We start from the raw sequence: 23,589 nt of genomic DNA on the forward strand, positions 1-23,589 counted from the left end.
GGGTCCCTGGGGGCCGTTCTTCTTACGCGGCGATGGCAATATCGGCCCCTGTAACAAAATCAGCCGAAACCAGCCCTCGCAAACTGCTCGGCTGCACTCCCCCTCACCCCTGAGCAGTGTTCCAGGGCTTTGAGTATCACTGTTATAGAGATGTTCCTTATAGAGATGTTCCCCAACAAGCCTGCGCTGCTGCGACCACCCGGGCGCCTGGAGTGATATGGGGTCCAGGGTAGCACCGTTACTAGGCACAGAGCAGAAGGCTGAGCCATTGAGGGTGGTCAGGTTTCTATGGTCCAGGCTTCCAGCATGAATAAAGCACAAGGAGGTGCCTCCAAGTCAGTTTGAGGAACAGCTGACGAGTCCACTGCAGAGCAGCTGACGAGCCCACTGCAGAGTAGCTGACGAGCCCACTGCAGAGTAGCTGACGAGCCCACTGCAGAGCAGCTGACGAGCCCACTGCAGGGCATCTGCCGAGCCCACTGCAGGGCATCTGACGAGCCCACTGCAGGGCATCTGACGAGCCCACTGCAGGGCATCTGACGAGCCCACTGCAGGGCATCTGCCGAGCCCACTGCTGGGTATCTGCAGAGTCACTGCTGGGCATCTGCCGAGTCACTGCAGGGCATCTGACTAGTCCACTTCTGAGCATCTGACGAGTCCACTGATGAGCATCTGACGAGTCCACTGCTGCGCAGCTGACAAGGCCACTGCAGGGCATGTGACGAGCCCACTGCAAGGCATCTGACAAGACCACTGCACGGCATCTGACGAGCCCACTGTAGGGCATCCGATGAGTCACTGCAGAGCAGCTGACGAGCCCACTGCAGGGCACCTGACCAGCCCACTGCAGGGCACCTGACCAGCCCACTGCAGGGCATCTGACGAGCCCACTGCAGGGCATCGACAAGCCCACTGCAGGGCTTCTGATGAGCCCACACTGCAGGGCACCTGACAAGCCCACTGCAGGGCACCTAACGAGCCCACTGCAGGGCACCTGACGAGCCCACTGCAGGGCACCTGACGAGCCCACTGCAGGGCACCTGACGAGCCCACTGCAGGGCACCTGACAAGCCCACTGCAGAGCAGCCGACGAGTCCACTGCAGAGCAGCTGACGAGTCCACTGCAGAGCAGCCGACGAGTCCACTGCAGAGCAGCCGACAAGTCACTGCAAAGCAGCCAATGCATCCACTGGTGAGCACCCGACGCGTCCACTGGTGAGGACCCGACGCGTCCCCTGGTGAGCAGCCGACGCGTCCCCTGCAGAGCAGCCGACGCGTCCCCTGCAGAGCAGCCGACGCGTCCCCTGCAGAGCAGCCGGCGAGTCCCCTGCAGAGCAGCCGGCGTGTCCCCTGCAGAGCAGCCGGCGAGTCCCCTGCAGAGCAGCCGGCGAGTCCCCTGCAGAGCAGCCGGCGAGTCCCCTGCAGAGCAGCCGGCGAGTCCCCTGCAGAGCAGCCGGTGAGTCCCCTGCAGAGCAGCCCATGAGTCCCCTGCAGAGCAGCCGGCGAGTCCCCTGCAGAGCAGCCGGTGAGTCCCCTGCAGAGCAGCCCATGAGTCCCCTGCAGAGCAGCCGGTGAGTCCAAAGCAGGTCAGCTGGTAAGTCCACTTTAGAGCAGCTGATGAGTCCGCTGAAGAGCAGGTGTTAGTCCACTGTACAACAGCTGATTAGGGGACTGCTGACCATTTGTTTGGTTGACGTCCCCGTGAACCTGATGAAACCTTAGCATGAGTTGATCACTATATGGAGCTTTGTTAGGTGGTCTAACAATGCTGCCCAGCGGTTTTCAAGGCATAATAAAGGGGCGGGGCCTGAGGACCCCTGGGGTCAGGCTCTAGCGGGATCATTAAGGAGGCTCTTACTTGGGTTCTTTCAGGCAATGCGCTCTCGGTGACTGCAGAGCACCTCTTTCATCCTGCCTCGAAAAGCGAGGCTTCGAGGAGGATTGTGTCTTTCCCATCTTGCAGTGTGGATTAGCTCCAACACTCCCATCTCTGGAACCTTCTCTGCAATGACCCACTTCAGAATCAAGCTCTCTAGTTTGTGTCTGACCCTAGCAGACTTTTTACGGGCGGATAGAGGCCCCTGTGACCCAGAGGACCCATCAGGGCGGTGAGTGCTCCACGCAGGGTGACATCTGGCTTCCATGTTCTCTTCTCCTGGTGGCACCTGAGAGACCCAAGTATCTGCAACTCACTGTCTGTCTCTTTGCTGACAGGTCCAAGCCCTCCAGCCAGACACAAAGTACCCCTTCTTTTGGGACAACAGTATGTCCCCAGAACATAACTTTTTCAAACCATGCCCCATCTTCCTGGCAGGCCGAGATCGGTGACGTCAGTAATACATTAATTTTAAAGGGCCCTTGGTCACTGTAGTGATGACGTCTATGGCGTACCCTGTAGTGCCAGCTGCCCAGTTCCCAAGGGTGCTCCTGATCTTCTCATCGGTCACTGCAGTGCTCAGCATGTTTCCATCCTACTGAGGGTCTGTCTGCCCGGGCCAGGACTGCTCAGTTGGTCAGATTCCACTACTGCCAGTTTGATGAAGATGTTGTACTATTGTGACATGATGCTATCGGAGTCCTTATCAGGAATGTATGGGCTCTGATCTCTTTGCAGCAGTCGGAGTGCATTAAAAACAAGCGTTAGCACTGCAATAGGTCTCGCATTGCTGATAGTTTGAGGGATTGGCATTGCAAATAATAATGCAACGCCAATAGCTCATACTTTCAGTAATGCGAGTCCTTGTGCATTGCAAATGCTTGCGTAGTGAGCCAGGAACCAGCATTGTATGTCTCAGTGCAGTACCGCAAGTGCTCCTAGAGGTCCCTAGTGAGCAAAGCACCGCACTGTATGTTTTGGTGCAGTACTGCAAGCTGCTCCTAGAGGTCCCTAGTGAGCAAGGCACCAGCACTGCATGCCTAGGTGCAGTACTGCAAGCTGCTCCTAGAGGTCCCTAGTGAGCAAGGCACCAGCACTGCATGCCTAGGTGCAGTACCGCAAGCTGCTCCTAGAGGTCCTTAGTGAGCAAGGCACCAGCACTGCATGCCTAGGTGCAGTACTGCAAGCTGCTCCCAGAGGTCCCTAGTGAGCAAGGCACCAGCACTGCATGTCCTTGTGCAGTACTGCAAGCTGCTCCTAGAGGGCCCTGGTGAGCAAGGCACCAGCACTGCATGTCTAGGTGCAGTACTGCAAGCTGCTCCTAGAGGTCCCTAGTGAGCAAGGCACCAGCACTGCATGTCTAGGTGCAGTACTGCAAGCTGCTCCTAGAGGTCCCTGGTGAGCAAGGCACCAGCACTGCATGTCCCTGTGCAGTACCGCAAGCTGCTCCTAGAGGTCCCTAGTGAGCAAGGCACCAGCACTGCATGTCTAGGTGCAGTACTGCAAGCTGCTCCTAGAGGTCCCTAGTGAGCAAGGCACCAGCACTGCTTGTCTAGGTGCAGTACCACAAGCTGCTTATAGAGGTCCTTAGTGAGCAAGGCACCAGCACTGCATGTCTAGGTACATTCCTTCAAACTGCTCCTAAAGTGCCCTAGTGAGCAAGGCACGCACACTGCAGACCGCATTTGGTCACATATGGTACTGCACCCGCTGAAGATATGGTAAATCCACCCTATCCATAATGCATTGCATGCAAGACAGTACATTCAAAAAGCGATGCCCATATATACAATTAGTAGCTTTGAAATGTAACAAAAGAATTATTACATTAATTTAGGATTAGGTTGTACTCTGTGTGGAGCTGATGAAGGGAAATTTATAGATGGTCTCCTTTGAATGTGGGCGGTTCTAGTGAGCGAAGTAACCGCTACCATCCTAGGTTAGGACCAAGTGTGTGTCTTGCCTGAAGCCTTTTAAGAAAATAGTACCTTGAGGCTGTAATTAAAACCTAGGGAGTAACAACACATGTATGTCATCTCATTAATGGTGGTAAGGCATCACATCATACAACAGTGCGGGGCACCCACCGCTCAGATGTTGGATAAGTGGGAGGCAAAGGTGGACATGTGTATGTGGACAGATCAGCAAATATACAAGGTCCAGACTTGCCCCAGCAAATTCACTAACATTTGGGGCCCTTGGAAGGATTTGGCAGAAGATATATAGTACGACAGATACCTTTGGAGGACTTCACCCTGGTTTGGAACCATGAAAAGGATCGCAGTGTTGGCTGAATCGATAAGAGAGATCCATTGGGCGATATTTGACCTAGGTGGCTACAGGGGCAAATCAGGAGTAGGCAGCAGATGCAAAAAACATCTACAAAGACATTAGACAGAATATTATGTATATGAATGTTCACGAGTCGCTTCCTTGTTGGAGGGGTGTTTTTTTAAAGGGGTTTTCAAATGTTTTGAAAGATTTGATTGAAATGTTCAAAATTGAAATAAAAAGAATGAGAAAAGAAACAAAAAAAGTCTGGCTTGTGCAGTGGTGAATTGTGAATTGTGAGCTTTTAGTATTACGAGGTTCAAGCAGTGATATACTGTGTGTAATGCTGTAGTATATTCACAGTGCTTCCTAAGATAGGCTTCCACAAAGTGTCCTAAAAGATGTATGTGTAACATTTTTAAAAATGTGCTTCCAAAATATAGATCTAAGTAATATACAGACAGTATCTATTGCAAGCCTTGTTTCTAACTGTCCCTTAAAAGCACACTCCATGGGTCATCAGGTCATCATACAATACGCGTCAAAAAGAATACTCTTCAAGTGACTTCTTCACCTAAAGCTCCCAGGCAGCCTTTTCATTTGCAGATTAACAAAAAGGGCACATTCATATTTCTTTCAAGCAGCAGACACCCTGTCAAGACGGTTTCTTTCTTGTTCAGCTATCTGCCTCTTTTTTGGCTTCACAGCGCTGGAGACTCCCTCCCTTCTGCTTCTGTTGAGGCAGCTCAAATGTCGGAACCAACAGTCCTGGGAGGGTTGCCTCATAACATAACATGTATATGTAATGCACAAGTTCACTCGTGGGCTTCTTGCCGCTGAATGACAGATGTTTATTGTTACCCAACTCAATGGAACTCTCATTTTATAGACCACAGAAGGATGAAAGGCTGAGTGAACCCGCAGGTATTTGAACCTGTGGCCATGAGGTCAAACACAGGCCCGTACAGTGTACGCATTAGTCCACTGAGTCACCAGACTCCTTCCCTTAGCACTTCAGCTTGGACATCTCAAATGTTGGAACTAACCGTCCTAGGACGGTTGCCCCTTAACATAAAGTAGGGGGACTGTTGTTGTCAAATGAAAAAAGCTATTGGCAAATCGTGCCCCTCAGACACCGCCCACTTTTACTTCCGTCTCTTTGACATCCAGACTTGTGTCTTAGAAATACGGGTTGAAAGGATTTCTCACCTCAACCCCCCGACCCCCTTCCGATCCTAGGTGATGTCATTGGTCTTTCCTTTCTTTCACTCTCTAATATGGACAGCTCCAAATTGTCCCTTGGAATATATGCTCTGGCACCTAAACGTTATTCTGTGAACAAAAATGGTAACCCCTTTGCCGCGGCCTCGATTTCGCGGCAGTGCGGCACTTCCGCAAAATGGGTGGAGCCGCGTCGGCCATTGGCTGACGGCAGCACTAGCGAGGTAGTGCTCCCGTCAGCCAACGGCGGACAGAAGCACGCAACGGGTTAATTACCTCATCCTCAGAGAAAGAAATTGGTTTGTTCCACAGGTAAGCAGTGGGGGCGAGGGGTCAGATATGTATGTCTGTGTGTTCGTGTGTATGTATTTGGTATTTCTATAGTGCAAACCTAGCCAAAAGGTAGGCAGGGAATATATGGGCAGGTGGCAACAACTAATCGGATCCGAAGTGAAGGAAAGGAAGCCGTCTAAAAAGGTGGCAGCACCGCCAGTAACTCTGGATGGAAGTATTCTAGCATCTGCGATTCATCAGTGGTGGATCCAAGCTCTCCCAGGCAAGCAGAAGGACATCAGAGAGTTACAGTCTCTGATGATCTAAGAAAGTGAGAGAGAAATATATATGCAGGGAATTCATACTATTGAAGATGCAAGGAGTGAGTTTCTTTCAATATAAACACCCAGACAATGTGCAGATGAGAGGGACCTTGGACAGAAACAGGAAACCAGTCCAGATGAGTCTAAGCAAAGCTGGAGACCAGAGTGTTGATGTGTTGAGAGAAGGCTGGGGATTGGGCAGGCTGGGCAGATATGACTGCTTCTTTCAGCTCTCAATGTTGTGCTTCCATGCTGACTTCCTCTTTTATGAGATTTAATAAGTGACTGATTTTCCATTTTCTGCAGGAGAACCGGTCAAGTATGACCCCAGCTTCAAGGGACCAATCAAAAATAGGTGAGTAGCATGGCTTCTTGTTATCGCTCATGTGGCCCTGGGTGTTTGGCAGCTCTCCGGGCTCTGGGTGGAGATAGCATTGCCTGGCCATCGGCAGAGGAGCTCCATGTGGCCCGAGATGGGGGGAGTCTTATGTTGCCTTGGGTGGAGGGTAGTTTCATGTGGCCCTGGGTGGAGGGGAGCACTGTGTTACCCTGTGTGGAGGAGAGCCATGGCTGCACTTGCCTTTTGAGTACCCAGACAGTGAATATGGAAGTATAGATTAGAATGACTCTGAGTGTGAGGTAATGATGGGTTAGGTGCCCAGTCAGAGCAACCATAGGGTTATATGCCATCAAACAAGGAGTGGATGATACAGCTTCAGTATGGCAAGTGCATGAGCAGTCGAAACGGCCATTGGTCATTTATTTATCCCTTAGCACCTCAGAATGAAACGTTTTCTAGGTTTTGTGGATGGCATATATAAGAAATTACCTCCCTGGTAGCTATGGCACAGAGCAGATAGGCTTAACTTAGAGGCAATGTGTCAAGTATTTAAAACATGTAATAAAGTAGAAATGCAAAATAAAACCAATCCAAAAAAATTAGAAACATTTAATACAAAGTAATAAACAAAATGACACTGAAATGTCAGAAATCCAATGAAGGGAACCAGAGATACAAATGTGTAAAGTTTTAAGTAGTATAAATAGTGCCAGGAAGCACACAGTGCCAGTGATAGTCCATGGTCACTTTAGAACAGGACTTCGGTGCAATTGGCTGCACTTGCCTTTTGAGTACCCAGACAGTGAATATGGAAGTAGAGATTAGCATGACTCTGAGTGTGAGGTAATGATGGGTTAGGTGCCCAGTCAGAGCAACCATAGGGTTATATGCCATCAAACAAGGAGTGGATGATACAGCTTCAGTATGGCAAGTGCATGAGCAGTCGAAACGGCCATTGGTAATTTATTTATCCCTTAGCACCTCAGAATGAAACTTGTTTTCTAGGTTTTGTGGATGGCATATAGAAAAAACTACCTCCCTGGTAGCTATGGCGCAGAGCAGATAGGCTTAACTTGGAGGCAATGTGTAAAGTATTTCAAAAATGTAATGAAGTAGAAATGCAAAATAAAAACAATCCCAAAAAATTAGAAACATTTAATAAAAAGTAATAAGCAAAATGACACTTAAATGTCAGAAAGCCAATGAAGGGAACCAGAGATACAAATTTGTAAAATTTTAATTAGCATAAATAGTGTCAAGAAGCACACAGTGCCAGTGATAGTGAATGTTGCAAAAAACACAGTTGATGGACAGAATGTAGAACAATGTCATACATTCACCCCAGTACAAGGATCTGTGCCTAAATCCATCGTTTTCTTGCACTCCACACCACCCTGGGTTAGACACTGGCTATATGCACATCAGCTCTGACCCTGTGCCTCATGGGAACAGTCCAGTCCGAACTACCAAGCCATGTCTTTCCCAGACCGGAATCAAGCATCCAAGGACCGGAGTGATAGTGAATGGTCACTTCAGAACAGGACTTCGGTGCAATTTGACGATGACCACACTGGCAAGGGGGTTGAATACACTAACCAAGTTCATAGTGGTCAAAGATTTCACCTTCTGACTCTAGTCCTTCAAGTCTTAATACTCCACAGCAGTAAACTTCTGAAACATCCCCGTGACCTCAAGGGAGACATTTAAAGGCTGTGTGGGTGGCAGGCAGAGGTGAATACCAGTGTCCATTTAAGGTCAAGTTGCCACTGATCAGCTGGGCAGTTGCAGGGAAGGGCCTCTTATCGTTTAGTTGTTTCCCTATAGCTTTAACAGGAGGTCAGTGTTATGACTATTGGAGTCCATTATTTGTCTGCCCTGGTACAAGAAGGAGATTAGGTCCAGACTTCGAGGTGCTTCTCATGTCTCAAATGGCAGTCTTCTTATGTACTTCCACAGGCCAGGAGTGTTCTGAATTGGCTGCCGGTAGTGCCACGTTTATACCTGCGTGAGCTAGTGGTTGGGAATGACTCCGGGGGATGCACTAACCAACGGGGCAAAGTTTCCCACGGCCAACCCTACCAACTTTGCACATTTTCAAGATGGTTAAAGACTTTGACTACACTAAACTTGGGCTCCTAGAGCTGGAGTGCATTTGGGGGAGTGTACTATTACAATCCTATTGTCCGTCCACATCTAACAACAAACTCCACTCTGAAGCAGCCATGGTACCCCAATAAACCCAGAGGCTGATGTCTGGTAAGGCAAAGAAGGGTTTTCCAGTAACCAGACAGTGGGTAAACAAGAATTATTTTGGCCTCTGGCCTTCGCCATTTGAAGTTCACCCAAAATGCTATATGTAAACCCAGCAGACCTGTCAAACAGGCTGTGACATTGTAATGTCAAACAGATTAGGGCCTGAGTGGCTGGGGAAGGTGTGACAAAAGAAGAGCCCTGTCCAGTGTCATGTAACATTTGCTTTAGACTAGGGAAGCCTCTTTGAAGTACGACAAATGCGATATGAAAAACCTCAGCAGACCTATCCAGCAGGATGTGACATTCAAGCAGGACTTGACACTTTAATGTAAAAAAGGATCCTCCCAGCCCTTCCTACATAATCGTTCAGGTTCAGATGGCTCATCACTGCCCATTCAGGTCTGCCTATTATTCACTTATGGGAGCAATTTCACACTCCATTCACACCTATTCAAATGCTAATTACTGGCTGGCAGAAGTTGGAGAGTGTAATGCAGATTTAGCTTCTAGGGACTTCAGGAAGGGCAAAGTTAACATTCTAAACATTACTTTTTCTGTAACATTTAGAAATAAATCAACAACACCATTGTCTTAAATTTTATCAACTATTAAAAAAACAGTTTTTTCCCATCTAGTCCCATTCCTGTGATACAGTATTAACATTTAATATTGCATCCCAGTTTTTTCCGATGGAGCAGCTAGTCTTGCTACAGTGAAAATAACTTTGAGGTGCTAGTTACTGTACAGCCATGTTTAAGATTACATTTTTACATGTCCTTCTTTTAAATACCGAGCATCCTTCTTTAGGGGCAATAAGGCCTACTTTGCTGTGACAAGTACATTTTAAAAAGGAAGGGTTAGGAAGGTTCAGACCTGTCAAAAGGGGTTATTTTGAAAGATTGAATTTGGAAATAAACCTGCACATCTAGGCTGTTGGTGGCAGGCCTGTAGTAATGTTTACCTGGTCATTGAAGTGGATGGCATACTGGATGCCTGCAGTTCCCATGTGATATTTAACCTACAGGCACTGATTTCTACGTGGTACCATATACTACAGATGTATAGGTGAGTAAAATATGCCAATAATGAGTATTCTCATTTTATCATGTTTGAAGTGGAACAAACAAAAACAGTCAAGGCAAATATCTGGGGTAATATCACACAAAAGATAGTCATTCCCAACAGCAGACATTCAAGTCTTCGTCATCTATAACACATACACATAAGTTCCTCACCAGAAGACGTACACCACACAATGATGCACATGCCCTAAAAATGTTTCAGCATTATCTCTGTTTTCATCATGGCTGCTCAGGTTCCTGGCTGAACTGAGGGAGTGCTGTGTTACGCTGTTTGGGAATACTCCGAGGCTGGAGTCTCTTTGAGTTACTCACCCAAGCACCCGTACACCCCAAGCAGATGTGCTAAATGTTGCAAAATTTTGGTTGAGCTGCTGTTTAGTTTTTACAACATTAATTAAATACCGCCCAGTAGATTCTTCGTAGTTCTTTGCCAAATGCAGGAATGGACCAATATTTTTGCATTTAGCCTTTGTTTTCTTATACTGTTTAGATTCTTTATTCATGCCACGGTTATGGTCTGATATATTCCTGTATTGCCAGAATGATATCCTGTAGCAGCAATTTAAATGGGAAAAATTTGGGTCCAGATGTATTAAGTTTTGACACAGCGTAACGTAGCAAGACAACTTGCTGCGTTGCATCGATTGGAGAGGGTAGGAATGCGCCATATCTACTAACATATGGCGTATTCCTGCTCTCTCTCTCTCTGTCTCTCTCTCTCTCTCTCTGTCTCTCTCTGTCTGTCTCTCTCTGCCTGTCTCTCTCTCTCTCTCTTTCTCCCTCTCTCTCCCTCTCTCTCCCTCTCTCTCTCTCTCTCTCTCTCTCTCTCTCTCTCTCTCTCTCTCTCTCTCTGTCTCTCTCTCTCTCTCTCTCTCTCTCTGTCTCTCTCTCTCTCTCTCTCTCTGTCTCTCTCTCTCTCTCTCTCTCTCTGTCTCTCTCTGTCTCTCTCTGTCTGTCTCTCTCTGCCTGTCTCTCTCTGTCTCTCTCTGTCTCTCTCTGCCTGTCTCTCTCTGTCTCTCTCTGTCTCTCTCTCTCTCTCTCTCTGCCTGTCTCTCTCTGTCTCTCTCTGTCTCTCTGTCTGTCTCTCTCTGCCTGTCTCTCTCTCTCTCTCTCTTTCTCCCTCTCTCTCCCTCTCTCTCTTCCTCTCTCTTTCTTTCTCTCTCTCTCTCTCTCTCTCTCCCGACACGCTGGTCCTATGTGGCTGCCAAGCACCAATGCAGGCACCCTTGCACAATGCAAGGGTGCCTACGTTACTCCCAGGATTGTTTATGTGCAGGAAGGTGCCTCTTCCTGCACACTAACAGTCCTGAAAGGCTTTGTCCTCTTTCCAAATGTGCTGCAAAATGTAGCCCACATAGAAAGAGGAAAAAATATACTTCTGCTCCTGGGAAGCTGTAGCATTCTGACGCATTCCGAGGGTTACTAGTGTTATTAGATCTGGGAATGCGTCAAAATGCATGGGTTGATGCATGGGAGCACCCACTCTCCACCCATATAACGACTTCCTTGCGTGGGTAGTACATCTGGAGTAACGCGAGGCAGAGCAAGCCGCTGCCTTGCTCTGTGCTGGGAGGCGTTACAAGGGTGGAGAGTAGGTGTTCCTATGAATCCATAATAAATCTTACTTAAGGGCTGGCGTTGCCCTTAATAAATCTATCCCTTAATCTTCTCCTGCGATTACTTTCAAGTTTTTCCTAAATTCGAGCCTGGTAAAAAGTTACAGGGCCCTAAGGTCCCTGAGTTTTTAAAGTGTGCAGGCAGCGCCCTCTAGTGGCACATTTTAGTAACGCAAGGTTGTTCTATAAAGTTTCACGTCCCACTCACCGATTTATTTATTTGCATCCCTTCTATGATCCTACGTTTATGTGGTGTAATTGAACCACTAGTGTAATGCATCCATTTCTAACGATAATGGCATTACTCCTAGTCCTACTCCCTCGCCTTCCTTCAAGGACAATTGAGGCTCCGCCTCCCACCCAGACCCACCCCCAGCATAAAAACTCTGCCCGCCCCCACCTCCACCTGTACACAAACAAGCCGAGCTAGCACTCAGTTGTACCGCACCGGGAGGGAGGGAGGGTCCTTGAAGGAAGGCGAGGGAGTAGGACTAGGAGTAATGCCATTATCGTTAGAAATGGATGCATTACCTTCCGTCCCTCCCTCGCCTTCCTTCAGCACAATTGAGGACATAGCAAGCAGAAGAAAACAGAGACGGACAACTGAGTGACAAAGAACACAAAAGAGTGCCCCAAACCCAGCAGATCAACATCCCTGGCCTCGCAAAGAGGACAAGACCTAGAAGCCCAAAACCCCATCAGAGGAAAAGCCACCAAGACTGTGGACCGAAACCAACAACCCCACGGAGCGGGGGATAGGCAAACACCTGAGCCGGACCAAAGCGAACAAACAGAGACCTCCACCCGGAAGGACACCACAACCAGCAGGCATCACAGCAAAAGAGGCCGGACAGCCCAACCGAGCAAAGGAGACACCACAGCCAAGGAGGGAGCAGAACAGAACACAGGCAAAACCACCCCATGACAGAGCGAAAACGCCGAGCCACCGGAGGAACAAGGGACGGAACCGGACCCCAAACCAGCAGAACCACACAGACCAGACAGAAGGTAATGCACAAGACAGGGCCCACAACACCCCCAAGCGCCCCGCAGGGGCGACAGCAACCAAAAAACAAGGCCCAAAAGCCGAGAGCCGCAACCCAAGACCCCAAGGAGACCAAAGGGCGGACCAGAGAGGACATCCAACACCAGCAGCAAAGACCCCGAAGGGAAGGACCCGACAGGGCGGTGAATCAAACGCACCAGACCCGGAAAAGAAAACCAGGCAACAGACCCAGGCAACATGCAAGGAAGCCAGGAGCACCAAGAAGCAGGAAAGCCGCCCCCTGCACCCGCAGAGGAACCACCGACAATCCCAGAAGAGCCCCAGAAGGAGCGAACTGCCACACCAAAAGGAGGCCACCACCATGGGAACAACACCCAGAGCAGAATCCCAAGCCAAAAAGGCCAGCAAACACCAAGAAAAGGACAGCCGAGAGGAGGACCGACGAGAAGCTCGCAAGCCACCGCCAGCCGGCCGAGAACCCCCAACCCAGCCAAGGCCAGCCGCACAACCGCCAGGCAGCAGGGGCAAGCCCCGCACAGAACCCAGGGGAAGGGCACGGAACATCAAAGGGCACGGAACCCCCGGAAGGAACCCCCACCGAGCGCAACACAACCCGGACAGGAGGGGAAAACAAGGAGCCCAAGGCCAACAGGGAGAAACCAACAACCCCCGAGAACAGACCCACAGGGCCCGCACCAGAAATGCCCAGAGCAGCAGAAAGCAGCGAGGGAAAGGAGGAGGCACACAGAAAAACCCAGAGGCCAGGGAGAGGGCCAGCCGCCGACCACCCCAAGACCCGGGCCCCCGGCCCAGAGACCAGAACCGGGCCACCCAGGCCGGCGCCGCAACAGGACCACCACAGGGAGGACCCAACGACTCACCAACAGGCCGGACCCCGGGAAGGAGAGAGAAACCCCAGGAGGAAGGAGGGACCCAGCACAACAGCCCCAGTACCCAGACCAGAGTCCACAGACACAGGACTCAGGCAACCAAGGATCAAGGACCAGAACCCGGACCAACCCGATCGCGGCACAGGACCAAGCCACCGGACGACAGACCGAGCCAACACCCACGGACCCCGCAGAGAGCCCCAAAAGGGCACCAGGGCAAGCCCAAACGCCACAAAACCGTCAGCAAGAGGACCCCCGGGAGACCAGCAGGAACCAGAACCGGAACCCGAACTGAACCCAGCCAAGCCAGGAACAGGCTGGCGACCGAAGCCACCACAAGCGGAGCCGGAGGAGCCAGCGAACACCCAGCCCGAAGGAAACAGCGGCCGAGCCACCAGGAGAGCACTCCCGGGGACGGACTGACAAGGGCAGCAGGGACAACAGACCCCAGAGACCAACCCAACAGGAGTCAGACGGAGAAAGAAACGAGCCCAGGGAACCAGAAACACCACAGAAGCCAGGTGCCCCAGCACCCGCAGCCACAGGACCGCCGAGGAGCCCCCGGGACCACAAGGCCCGAACCCACGAAGGAAGAGAGACCAGGCGCCCGCCGGACAAGGGACCGGGGCCGAGCCAAGCCAGAAAACCAGCACCGACAGGGGAACAGAGAAGACAAACCCCGGGACACCAAAAACCCGACCATCGGAAGAACCATCCGCAAGAGGTCGACCAGAGACGGAGGAAGGAAAACCCCCGCCACAGGAAGGAGAGCCACGAGAGCACCCATACAAGTGGGAAGACCCAGGGCAACGGCCAGAGGCTGAAGGGGAAGACGCCACACGGAACACGGGCGCCCACCACAGAGAACCGCAGGAAACGCAGCAAGAAGCAGCGACAGGGATGCGGTGAGAAGCGCCCCCAAAACCCAGGGCACGCCAAAAACCGCCAGGCAGGGCCCGTGGAAAGAAGACCCGAAGGACCAACATGTGGAAGGGAAGGGACCGAAACCAGGAGCACAATCCCAGGAGAACCAGAACGGCATAAAGCCTCCGGACACCTCAGCCACAGCCACAGAAAGGAGCGGACCCCAGATCCGAACCCCTCCGACAGGAACCCAGCAGAAGGATCACAAGGCAAGCAAACAGGACACCCAGTCCAGCAGAGCCACCCAGCAGGAACCGGAGACAGGCACCGGAGGCAGCCGAACCCCCGACCAGGAGGAACCCGCACCAAGCCGACCCAGTACCCACGACCCACAGAACCCAGGAACAACAGAAACGGCCCGCAGCCACTGAGGAGGAAACGCCAAAGACGACCACCCACAGTCAGGGAACCGAACTGACAGCAGCGACAGGGACCCAACAGGGCCTGGCACACAAACAAGGAGGCAGCAAGCCAGGGCGAACAAAACGGCCAAAACCGCGCCCCTCCGAATGAAGGAAGGAGACACCCACCGCGGGGACGATGGAGAGGACCCAGAGCAAGGCACGCGAGAAAGGCAGGACGCCCCATTCACGGCCAGGGCAGCAGAGGGCCCAACGCGGCGACACCCAGCCACCACAAACAAGCGCCCACAAGCCACGAAACCCAGCACCAAGGAGGGCATAGAAGAAGCATAGGACAGGCCAGCCCCCAGCGCCACAGCCACAACCAAGCCGAACAGAGCCACCAAACAGCGTGACCAGGACAGGTACCAACAGTCCAACGGGAGGAAAGGGGCGACTCCCACCAAGAAGCAAAGCCACTGGAGGAAGAGAGGGACGCGCCGCACCGAAGAGAGATCCCAGACGCAAACTGAGCACGAGAGAAGTCCGAAACAACAGAGGACCCAACACAGCGCCAAAGGAATACGGAGGGCCGAGGAGAGACCCCACACGGCAGTCCCTATAGGCAACCAACAAGCAACTGTCAGCAGGCCAGTACCACAGTGGACAAAGTCACAAGCAGAAAGCACATACAACCAGTACGAGCAACGCACGCCACTCACACCGCACCAGCCCCCACCCCGGGACCAAAGGGCAAGGCCAACCGGGAGGGCCGGGAACACCAAGGAAAGTAACCCATAGTCCCAGCCCAGCAGGAAAGAGGAAAACCCAGCCGACCAGCACAGGAGCACAGCGACCCACGTCCTGCATGCCCACCACCCAGGAGCCACAGACAGCGCCAGAGGCGGGAGAAGGATCCACAGCAACCAATCACCCAGACGGGAAACAGCCGCCCACAGGAACCGATGGATGAGGAGGGGATAGAAGGCACCAACAGAACCTCCACACTCCAGAACACAGGACAGCAGCAGGGCACAAGTCCTAAAAAAGGAAGAGGGGGGATGCCGACGGCAACAGAGAAGCCAGCACGGGAGCAGCGTCCCGAAAGTGCACCGAACTCGCGCCAGAGAGGCCAAAGAGTGAATGGGCGGCTCCATTTGCACCAGCAAACGAGCACCCAGGGAAAAAAGTGGGGGGACGCCGCCCACCCACGTGGAACCCCATACGAGCCCTGCAGAGCAGCCTCAATCCAGGAGAGCATCAGCCAGACATGAGAGGCAGAACAACCCCCACGGAGCCCAGGCGACCAGGGCGCCCAAAGGGGGACCGGAGACCCAGCCGCAGAGGAAGAGGACAACAGCATGCCCCCACCAACCCCAAGCGACCCAGAGGCAGACAGCCCAAGCCAAAGAATCAGGAGCACAGACAGGATACGAACCCCTACATCCAGGAAAACGCCTCAGCGCCAACTAATGGAAGGGGAAAAACAACAGAAAACGGGCAGAAACCCGCCCTACCTGGCCTCCGGGAAGACAGCATACCGGGAGGAGGCAGCCACACAGCCCGACCCGGAAACGCAGCCCCAGCCACAGGAGGACCGCCGGACACCGCCGAGGATTCCTGAGCCACCGCTCCGCCCCCATACCACGAGGGAGACGAGGAGAGGAGGCACAGCCAGTAGAACGCTGCAGAGGGCACCGCCGTAGCAGAGAACCAGACCGAAGACTCCCCGGCACCGCCACAGAGAGGAGCTGAAAAGGTAAGTCTCACTAGGGAGACAGAAAAAAACAGGTGGAGGTGGGGGCGGGCAGAGTTTTTATGCTGGGGGTGGGTCTGGGTGGGAGGCGGGGCCTCAATTGTCCTTGAAGGAAGGCGAGGGAGGGACGGGAGGTAATTAGAGGCGCAACCCTTCCCTTATTTCCTGTTTTCTCATATGTAAAATTCAACCAGCATTGGAAAGTCCTCCATATTGAGAAAGATTGCACGTAGCATTTGACAATAAGGAACAGCCTTTTCTGACAAGCATTAAATGTTTTTTTGTCCAAAATATGCTTCTTTCGTTAATGACTTGCTGCCTATGTTTAGTTTTGACATCGTTTGTTGAATATGTATTTTATACATTAGGTCTTTTTTCCTTGGAACCGTGTGGCGAACTTAAAATGTACTGTTCGGTCAGGCGCCTGTTATTCAGTTACACTAGGGTTGCCACCTTTTTGTGGCTGGACAGTTCACTGGTGGCTGGACAGTTCACTATATTTTAATGCCCAGGCCACTAAACTGTCAGCCACCTGTTTTGGCATCATGAGGGTGCTGCATAAAATATTTCCCCTCCTTCCCATGGAAGCAAAACAGGCAGCATTCAAGGTCTTATTCAATCACGCCTTGATTTTAATAATGTACTCTACCTTGGCGCCCCAGAATACACCCTACGCAGGCTGCAGATTGTACAGAATTGCGCAGCCCGCCTACTGCTCAAAATTCCCCGCAGACACTCAGTGAGGGCCGGACTGATTAGCCTTCACTGGCTTCCGATCCGGCAGAGAGTTTTGTTCAAAACATTATGCATAGCTCATCAAGCCTTCTGGGACATAGGACCCAGCATCACACGCGATCTGGTTACCCATTACACCCCAAACCGAAGTCTTCGTTCCAGCCAGACCTTTCTGGCAGTGGTACCTAGAATAAAAAGATCCAGATCTGGCGGAAGGACGTTCACATACAACGCATCCAAGACCTGGAACACCCTGCCACTCCACCTTAGAGCGAACCCTAACCTCACGGAGTTCCGCAAGCAATTAAAGACCTTTTTGTTTGCATCCTCTTACTAACTGTCTGCCCTCCCTTCTTGTCCCTAGTAGACTCTGGCTATCCTAGCGCTTGGACGCCTCCGGGCAACAATTTGCGCTTTATAAATTCACAAGTTTACAAGTTTTGTGAGAAAAATGCCGGCCATTCGTTGAGATTTTGCTATACTGTAAGGGCGAAGAGGTGGAAGATAAAAATCTAATTGTGTACAATCCTCACCAGTCTTTTGTAAAAATGCAATTATCCCTGTAGTTGCTCTCGTAATCGTTTAGAAATGATTTGAAAGCTCACACATACTTTATATGTGATTTCTTCATGTGTTTCCTGTTTAAGGCGAATGTCTCATTCACCTTTTTCTTCTGCCCACCATAGCAACATTGTGAGGCGCAGGGTGAGTCCACGTCAGCCATTGGCTCATCTGACTCTGAGTGATGACATTCCACCATTGCACAATGTACACATCCATACAATAAGTAGTTCCCTTCAGTCTTATGGTGCTATGTGTGATTTTACAGGTAAAGGATATTGGCTTTTAGACAAGGCTTGTTTTACTATGGTAAAAATCCGCCAGCACCCCTAACAGTGCCGCCAAGACGATTGTGCCTTCATATAAAAATTATTGACAAACAAAGTGAGCATTGGTAACGCTAAAAGGTTAAGACAGAACGGCTGACCTATTGGCTTCGCCAGTGCTTGTTGTATGTGGTCTGAGTCACCATACCACCCAGTATCTGAGTCCGAGTCCGACTAGCTATATTGCCTCACTTGTCCTCCTAACCTCATCAGAGAAACAAGTGAATTGGCACCCCAGAACACAACGCTCTCGACCCTCTCAGGGATCGTGAAAACAGGACACACCCTTTCGTTCTTTCACTCGTACTTGTCCACAATAAGATAATCAGGAGACACAAAGGAAGTTTATAATATTTATTTAAACTATTGTGCTGTGAAATGCAGTCTACGTGCCAATTTTAGAAAACAAATGTATTTTAAAAATACTGTTAGCATGGTTAATAATCCATATACCATGAAAATCCCTGTAATTTTGTAAGACCGGCTATAACCTGAACACCTCCCTTGCTACTGAAGCTAAATGATTATGTATCAAACATCTCTGGGATTAGTGGCAGACCCCGTACCTTAGCATTCACAGATGAGCATTCTACATCTCAGTAGACGCAGTGCTCTTGTCTCAGAACTCTCTATTTGTGTGTTTTTGACTCCTGTGCTCATCTTTATGACAGGACATGTGTGCACATAAACAGCTGCATTCTTGTGTTATGTCTAGGTGTTGGTGCCTGGCCAGAACGAATAACAAGGGACAGTGTTGTTTGACTTTGTCTATGGTGTTCAGACTAAATCCCAGGAAAAGAACAGAATGTTTAAACATATGCAGGTTCCTTGTGAAAGTACAATGTGGCACAAAAGCAAGCCTGTTTATAGTAATGTGTGCAAAGGAAAATGAGGCCTACAATGTGCCAGTTAGGTTCACATAGGGAGAATTACAATTGGTCATGCAGGAAACACACAACGCTGTTAGATTCGAAGAGATAGGCGGGGGACAATTGAAAGAAAGAAGTGGTAGATGAGAGCCTGATAGTAAACAGTGCACCTCCGGGCTTATACCTCGGTTTAGCGGACTGTATATGCAGGACCTCTGCAGGTAAACACTTCAATAAGGGTAGCGCAGATGCCACGAGTAGGCTCTGACAAACGCAGCATGTTGTCAGGTACGAAAAAGTTACTTTCCTGTAACTATGAATCCTCAGGCCAAGAGGATTCAGCAGGTTACAACCTAAACTCCCAAACTGCAATGCCACCCTTCACACCCCTTCTTCCTCACATGGCTCTGCGATTACGAAATCACCCTGTGCACAAATGAAAAGGTGATGCGCTTGTTTGTTAATGCATTACACCAAGCTCATGTACTTTAAAAGGGGGACATATGCAATATTTTACTTACCTTTAACTGTGATTCTCACCCTAAATATTAATAACGTGCTTATACCATGGGGTTGAAGTTGCCATAGCTACTTGTGATTCATATGTTCCTTGCTGCTGATGCACTGCCCAAGAGCATTGGCCCAAGGCATTCATGCAAAACAGGAAGTGAGGCCCAAAATAGGCCATGGACTAGGTCAAGGGATGCCTGTCATACACAGCACTCATGGTGAATGAGCATTCAAGGTAAAGTGAGACTAACGTATGCATATCTTATGACTTCAACAGGAGCTGCACGGACATCATCTGTTGCATCATCTTCATGGTCTTCATCATCGGATATATTGTGGTGGGGATTGTGGGTAAGGTTTCTGTCTTTTCCATTTGTGTGTGTGTCTAGACCTCAACCTGACCTTTAGAAACCTTTTGAGTTATCTAGAATGACTTCCACCAGTGTACAGTCTCATGCGGTCCAAGATATGCATATATGTCAACAACCTGGCAAACCTGGTATGCACATGGGAACTGAGTGGTTCTCTGGACTCCTGGAATGCTTATCTGAGATCCTGCCAGACAAAGTTTATGCCAATTGCCTTGGAGGCAAGTACAGAAATGGCACTTTCTGACCAACTATTGTTCTAGTCCTGGTTAATATACAGATAATATTAGAGGGTGTATCAATTTAGTGCACCAGGATTGTTCGTTTTTACTACTCGGTTTTTGGGCCCTTTTGGTCTCACTACCGAAGTCTCGCTTATGGTAACTTCACAATAATTAGATTGAGTGTATTAACTGCCACTGTGCACTTTTTAAAGATTAGGTGGATTCTGTGCACCAAGGGTAAGAGGCCCTAGGCCGGTTACACATCAACATGTGTGCACATGTGTGGGCTGTGCATGTGAGACTACCATGTGCATATCACAGTATCTGTGCACATGTGCACTGTCGGGGGAGGGACTCTGCAGGGACTGGTACTCACTTGGGGTAGGAGGCATTACAATCAATGGGAATACGCTATATTCCTCAGAACCTGGGCTAATTGCAGTGCAATCAAATGTTTGGTTCTGTCGGACTGATTACCAATATTGTATGCACTCATTCAGAGGTCACAACCTGATACTCTTTGAAACAAATTAATTGTAATAACCCATCCAAGCACACACTGAAAATTATGAAACATTGTTTAAAAATTGGGGGGCGTGTAAATTATCTTACAATAGCTAACACCATTTCAGTGACTATGTAGCTCAGCTTGGTGCGCAGTGAAAGAACAGGAAGCTCGTGCAGTATGTGAGTGCGTGGGTACAATGAAGAAAACCTTTTTTTATAAATAATTAATTTTAATTTCCCTTGGCCTGGCTACACAATTGCACAATACTCTTCAGTTGGACAGATGAAACAAGAGATCCTCATTTTTTCTCCAAAGTCAGATGCAACTTGGCCCAGTCCTATAAGTTTGAGTAGTGCTGGAATTGATTAAGATAAAACATCACGACTAGCTCCTTTTAATAAATACGTTTTGGCTTCACCGATCCCTGGTTCTATCTCAATGCCACACTGTAATGCCGCGTTTGGCATCTCTCCTTCTTGTTTATCTTGGCATCTGTAATCCTGTAGTAGTTCAGCTACTTGTTCAAGATGGCTGCCCTTTGGTCAGTTGTGTGTGAAAGAGAAGGTAGAGTATTAAACCTTTTTCTGGTGACCTCATGCCATGATGGTCCAATCTCTGCCCTTCCATTGTAGACTCTGTTGACTTATGACCCTTGTTTGAAAGATGATCTCTGGTATGTGTTGTAAGAGCATCATGCTGCCATTTCTAAACTGGGCCTTGTGCTGGTTTCTCCCCACAGCTTGGGTCTATGGAGATCCACGCCAGGTCATCTACCCCCGAAACTCCACCGGGATGTACTGTGGGGTCGGAGAAAATGCGTAAGTAGTCCTGGCAATCACCGGTTGGAATCTCTTTTCATATCCTTCAAAGCAACTCACCAGTCTCATTTAAATAAAACAAAAAATCACAATAGGTATGAATATACATATACACAGGGCTTTCAGTGAGCCCGCTTCATTCATTGGTTTGTTCTGCCAGGGACCTTTTGGTCCTACAGAGTGAGTGGCACAATGTTTCCAAGAGATAATGTGGTGTCTGTCCCTAAAGCAACACATTCATCCTTCTATCAATCCATCAATCAAATGGGATTTGTAGAGCGCTGCTATCACCTGTGAGGGTATCCAGGCACTAGAGGTTTCTGCTGCTGGGTGGAACCAGCTGAGCCGCCAGGTGTTTAGATCCTTTCTGAATTCCTGCTGGGAGGGGAAGGTCCGGAGGAGGAGGGGGTAAAGAGGGGGAGGCTGTTCCAGTCTTAGTGGGTTGGTAGGTGAAAGAGCTTCCACCGCTCTTGCTTCAGCAGAAGCGGGGGAGGGGGTCTGAGAGAGGGAGGCAGAGCGCAGGTGTCTGGAGGGATGGTGGAAGTTCAAACGGCCTTGATGTATGCTGGTCCCTGATTTGCAGGGCCCTGTAGGCATGAGTCAGCATCTTGAATTGGCACCTATAATGGACATGGAGCTAGTGGAGTTTCCTGAGGTGTGGGGTGATGGGGGTCAGTTTGGGGAGATCGAGGGCGAGTCTGGCCGCTGGGTTCTGTATGGTCTGTCCTCTCTTCAGCACGTGCGAGGTGATTCCTACGTAGAGTGTGTTGCCGTAGTCCAGGTGGCTGCTGATGAGGGCCTGGGTGATGGTGTGTCTGCTGCTGGCTGGGAGCCACTTAAAAACTTTCAAGAGCATGCAGAGAGTGAGGAAGCAGGCTGAGGATACTGCCTTGCTCTGGTTGATCTTCTATGCAATAATACTGCAATTATAATGATAGCTTGCTAATCTGAAGTAACTGTAAGCTCATGCCCGCTGCGTGTCTTTCAGGTGCGAGTAAGGCTGCTTGCTGGTATTGAGGGCATTCCTGGATTCACATTGCCTGTTAGTGGGATTCTGGCACGAATCATTACTGCAACATTTAATCCGAGAGATCTCACAGGAGTAGTTGATGGATTGTGGGCCTTGGATGATTGGTATCCACCTACACGTGTCTCTAAAGTGGTGTCAAACGAGAGTCCGCGACCACCAAACTCTAGGGTTCAGACTTGTGTGTGTTCTGGCATCATGGAAGGAAGCTGTCTGTATTCTTGTGGTCTGCTTGTGAGTGATTGCCCAGGTTGGAGGAGTGCTCTCTTGCGCTGAGGAGGGGTGGTACACTTGGAGGATGAGTGTGATAGCCATGCCCTCTCGGTCCCCATCATCTCAAGTGTAACTCACTGGACAGATGTTTTTCCTACTTTCTTGCTCTGGGCCTTACCATAATTAGATAGTTGGTAGTCACTCACCATGTGCTCTTAAACTCTGCCTTCCGGGAGTGATTGTGTAGTGTGGAGGGGCTATTGCCAGGCTGTTTTGGTTCTAATGATTGATTTGCTTGGTCTTTTTCTTCCATACTTAGTTGGATAAGCTGGAAGGGTGCTCTTTGTGCTTTTTTTCAATTTCTAGTTTTCATGATTAGTTGGACAGATGGAGCTGTCTTCACTCTCATGGTTTTGTCTTCAGTGAATGATTGCCTAGGTTGGAGGGGCACTTGCTGTGGTTTATGATCACCATGAGTGAATGGCTAGGTTAGGAAGAGGGGCCAGGCCCCCTTTCTCTCTTTATTCAGTCTTGTGTGCTTTCACTTTATTTGTTAATTGTTATTTTTTTATACAGGGACAAGCCCTTTGTGCTCTACTTTGACCTCCTGAAGTGTGTTGTGGGAACAAACATCATGGCCACCGCTATGAATGGGATGCAGTGTCCGACCACGCAGGTAGGCAGCAGACTGTGCCCTAGAGTGCCTCACTTATGTTTTCTCATATTCAGCGCAGCAAAGACCATCAGAGTGCCCATGGGAGCCTCATATGTTTCATTTCTCTCAAGTCCCACTCGTACTAATATTCTTTTTGAGTCATTTCATGTCCGTGTTCCCTTAGACCAGTAGTTCTTAACCTTTTGACTACTGACGACCCCACTTAATCATTTCAGAAACCCATGGACCCACACTGAATCCATGTTGAAATCCAGGACACCCTTCTGAGTCATTATTGGAAGGCGGGACCCGATAAGCATTATTGATTGATTGATGATTTGAACCACAAAACAATACATAAACAAGCATTCATCAGACAAATACACAAATGAGGGCATATTTTGTTTAATTTACAAGCAGATATAAATATAAATTATTGGAAAGGTGGAGCTTTTTAAAATTCAATTCAGGCCACTCATCGTCCATGTTGCATTGCGTTTAATGCATTTGCACTGCTCCCACAAATCAGTCTGAGAATGCTAACTTAAGTTTTAGCCTCCAATTTCAAATTCCTACACAGCATGTGTTAACTTTTATAATTTT

At 49.6% G+C, this 23,589-nt stretch overlaps 1 protein-coding gene across 1 annotated transcript in view; it reads left to right on the forward strand.

The window, feature by feature from the left end:
* The window catches only part of SLC44A4 (solute carrier family 44 member 4), a 318,362-nt gene that overhangs the window by 208,733 nt on the left and 86,040 nt on the right, over positions 1-23,589 (forward strand). The window contains exons 2-5 of the mRNA XM_078645926.1: positions 6,271-6,319; positions 19,451-19,524; positions 21,013-21,091; positions 22,908-23,007. Of these exons, the coding sequence (XP_078502052.1) occupies positions 6,271-6,319; positions 19,451-19,524; positions 21,013-21,091; positions 22,908-23,007 (302 nt within the window). The remainder of the gene's footprint in view (positions 1-6,270; positions 6,320-19,450; positions 19,525-21,012; positions 21,092-22,907; positions 23,008-23,589) is intronic.

The sequence above is a fragment of the Lissotriton helveticus genome, chromosome 5_1 (assembly GCF_964261635.1).
Source record: "Lissotriton helveticus chromosome 5_1, aLisHel1.1, whole genome shotgun sequence".
Lineage (NCBI taxonomy): Eukaryota > Metazoa > Chordata > Amphibia > Caudata > Salamandridae > Lissotriton > Lissotriton helveticus.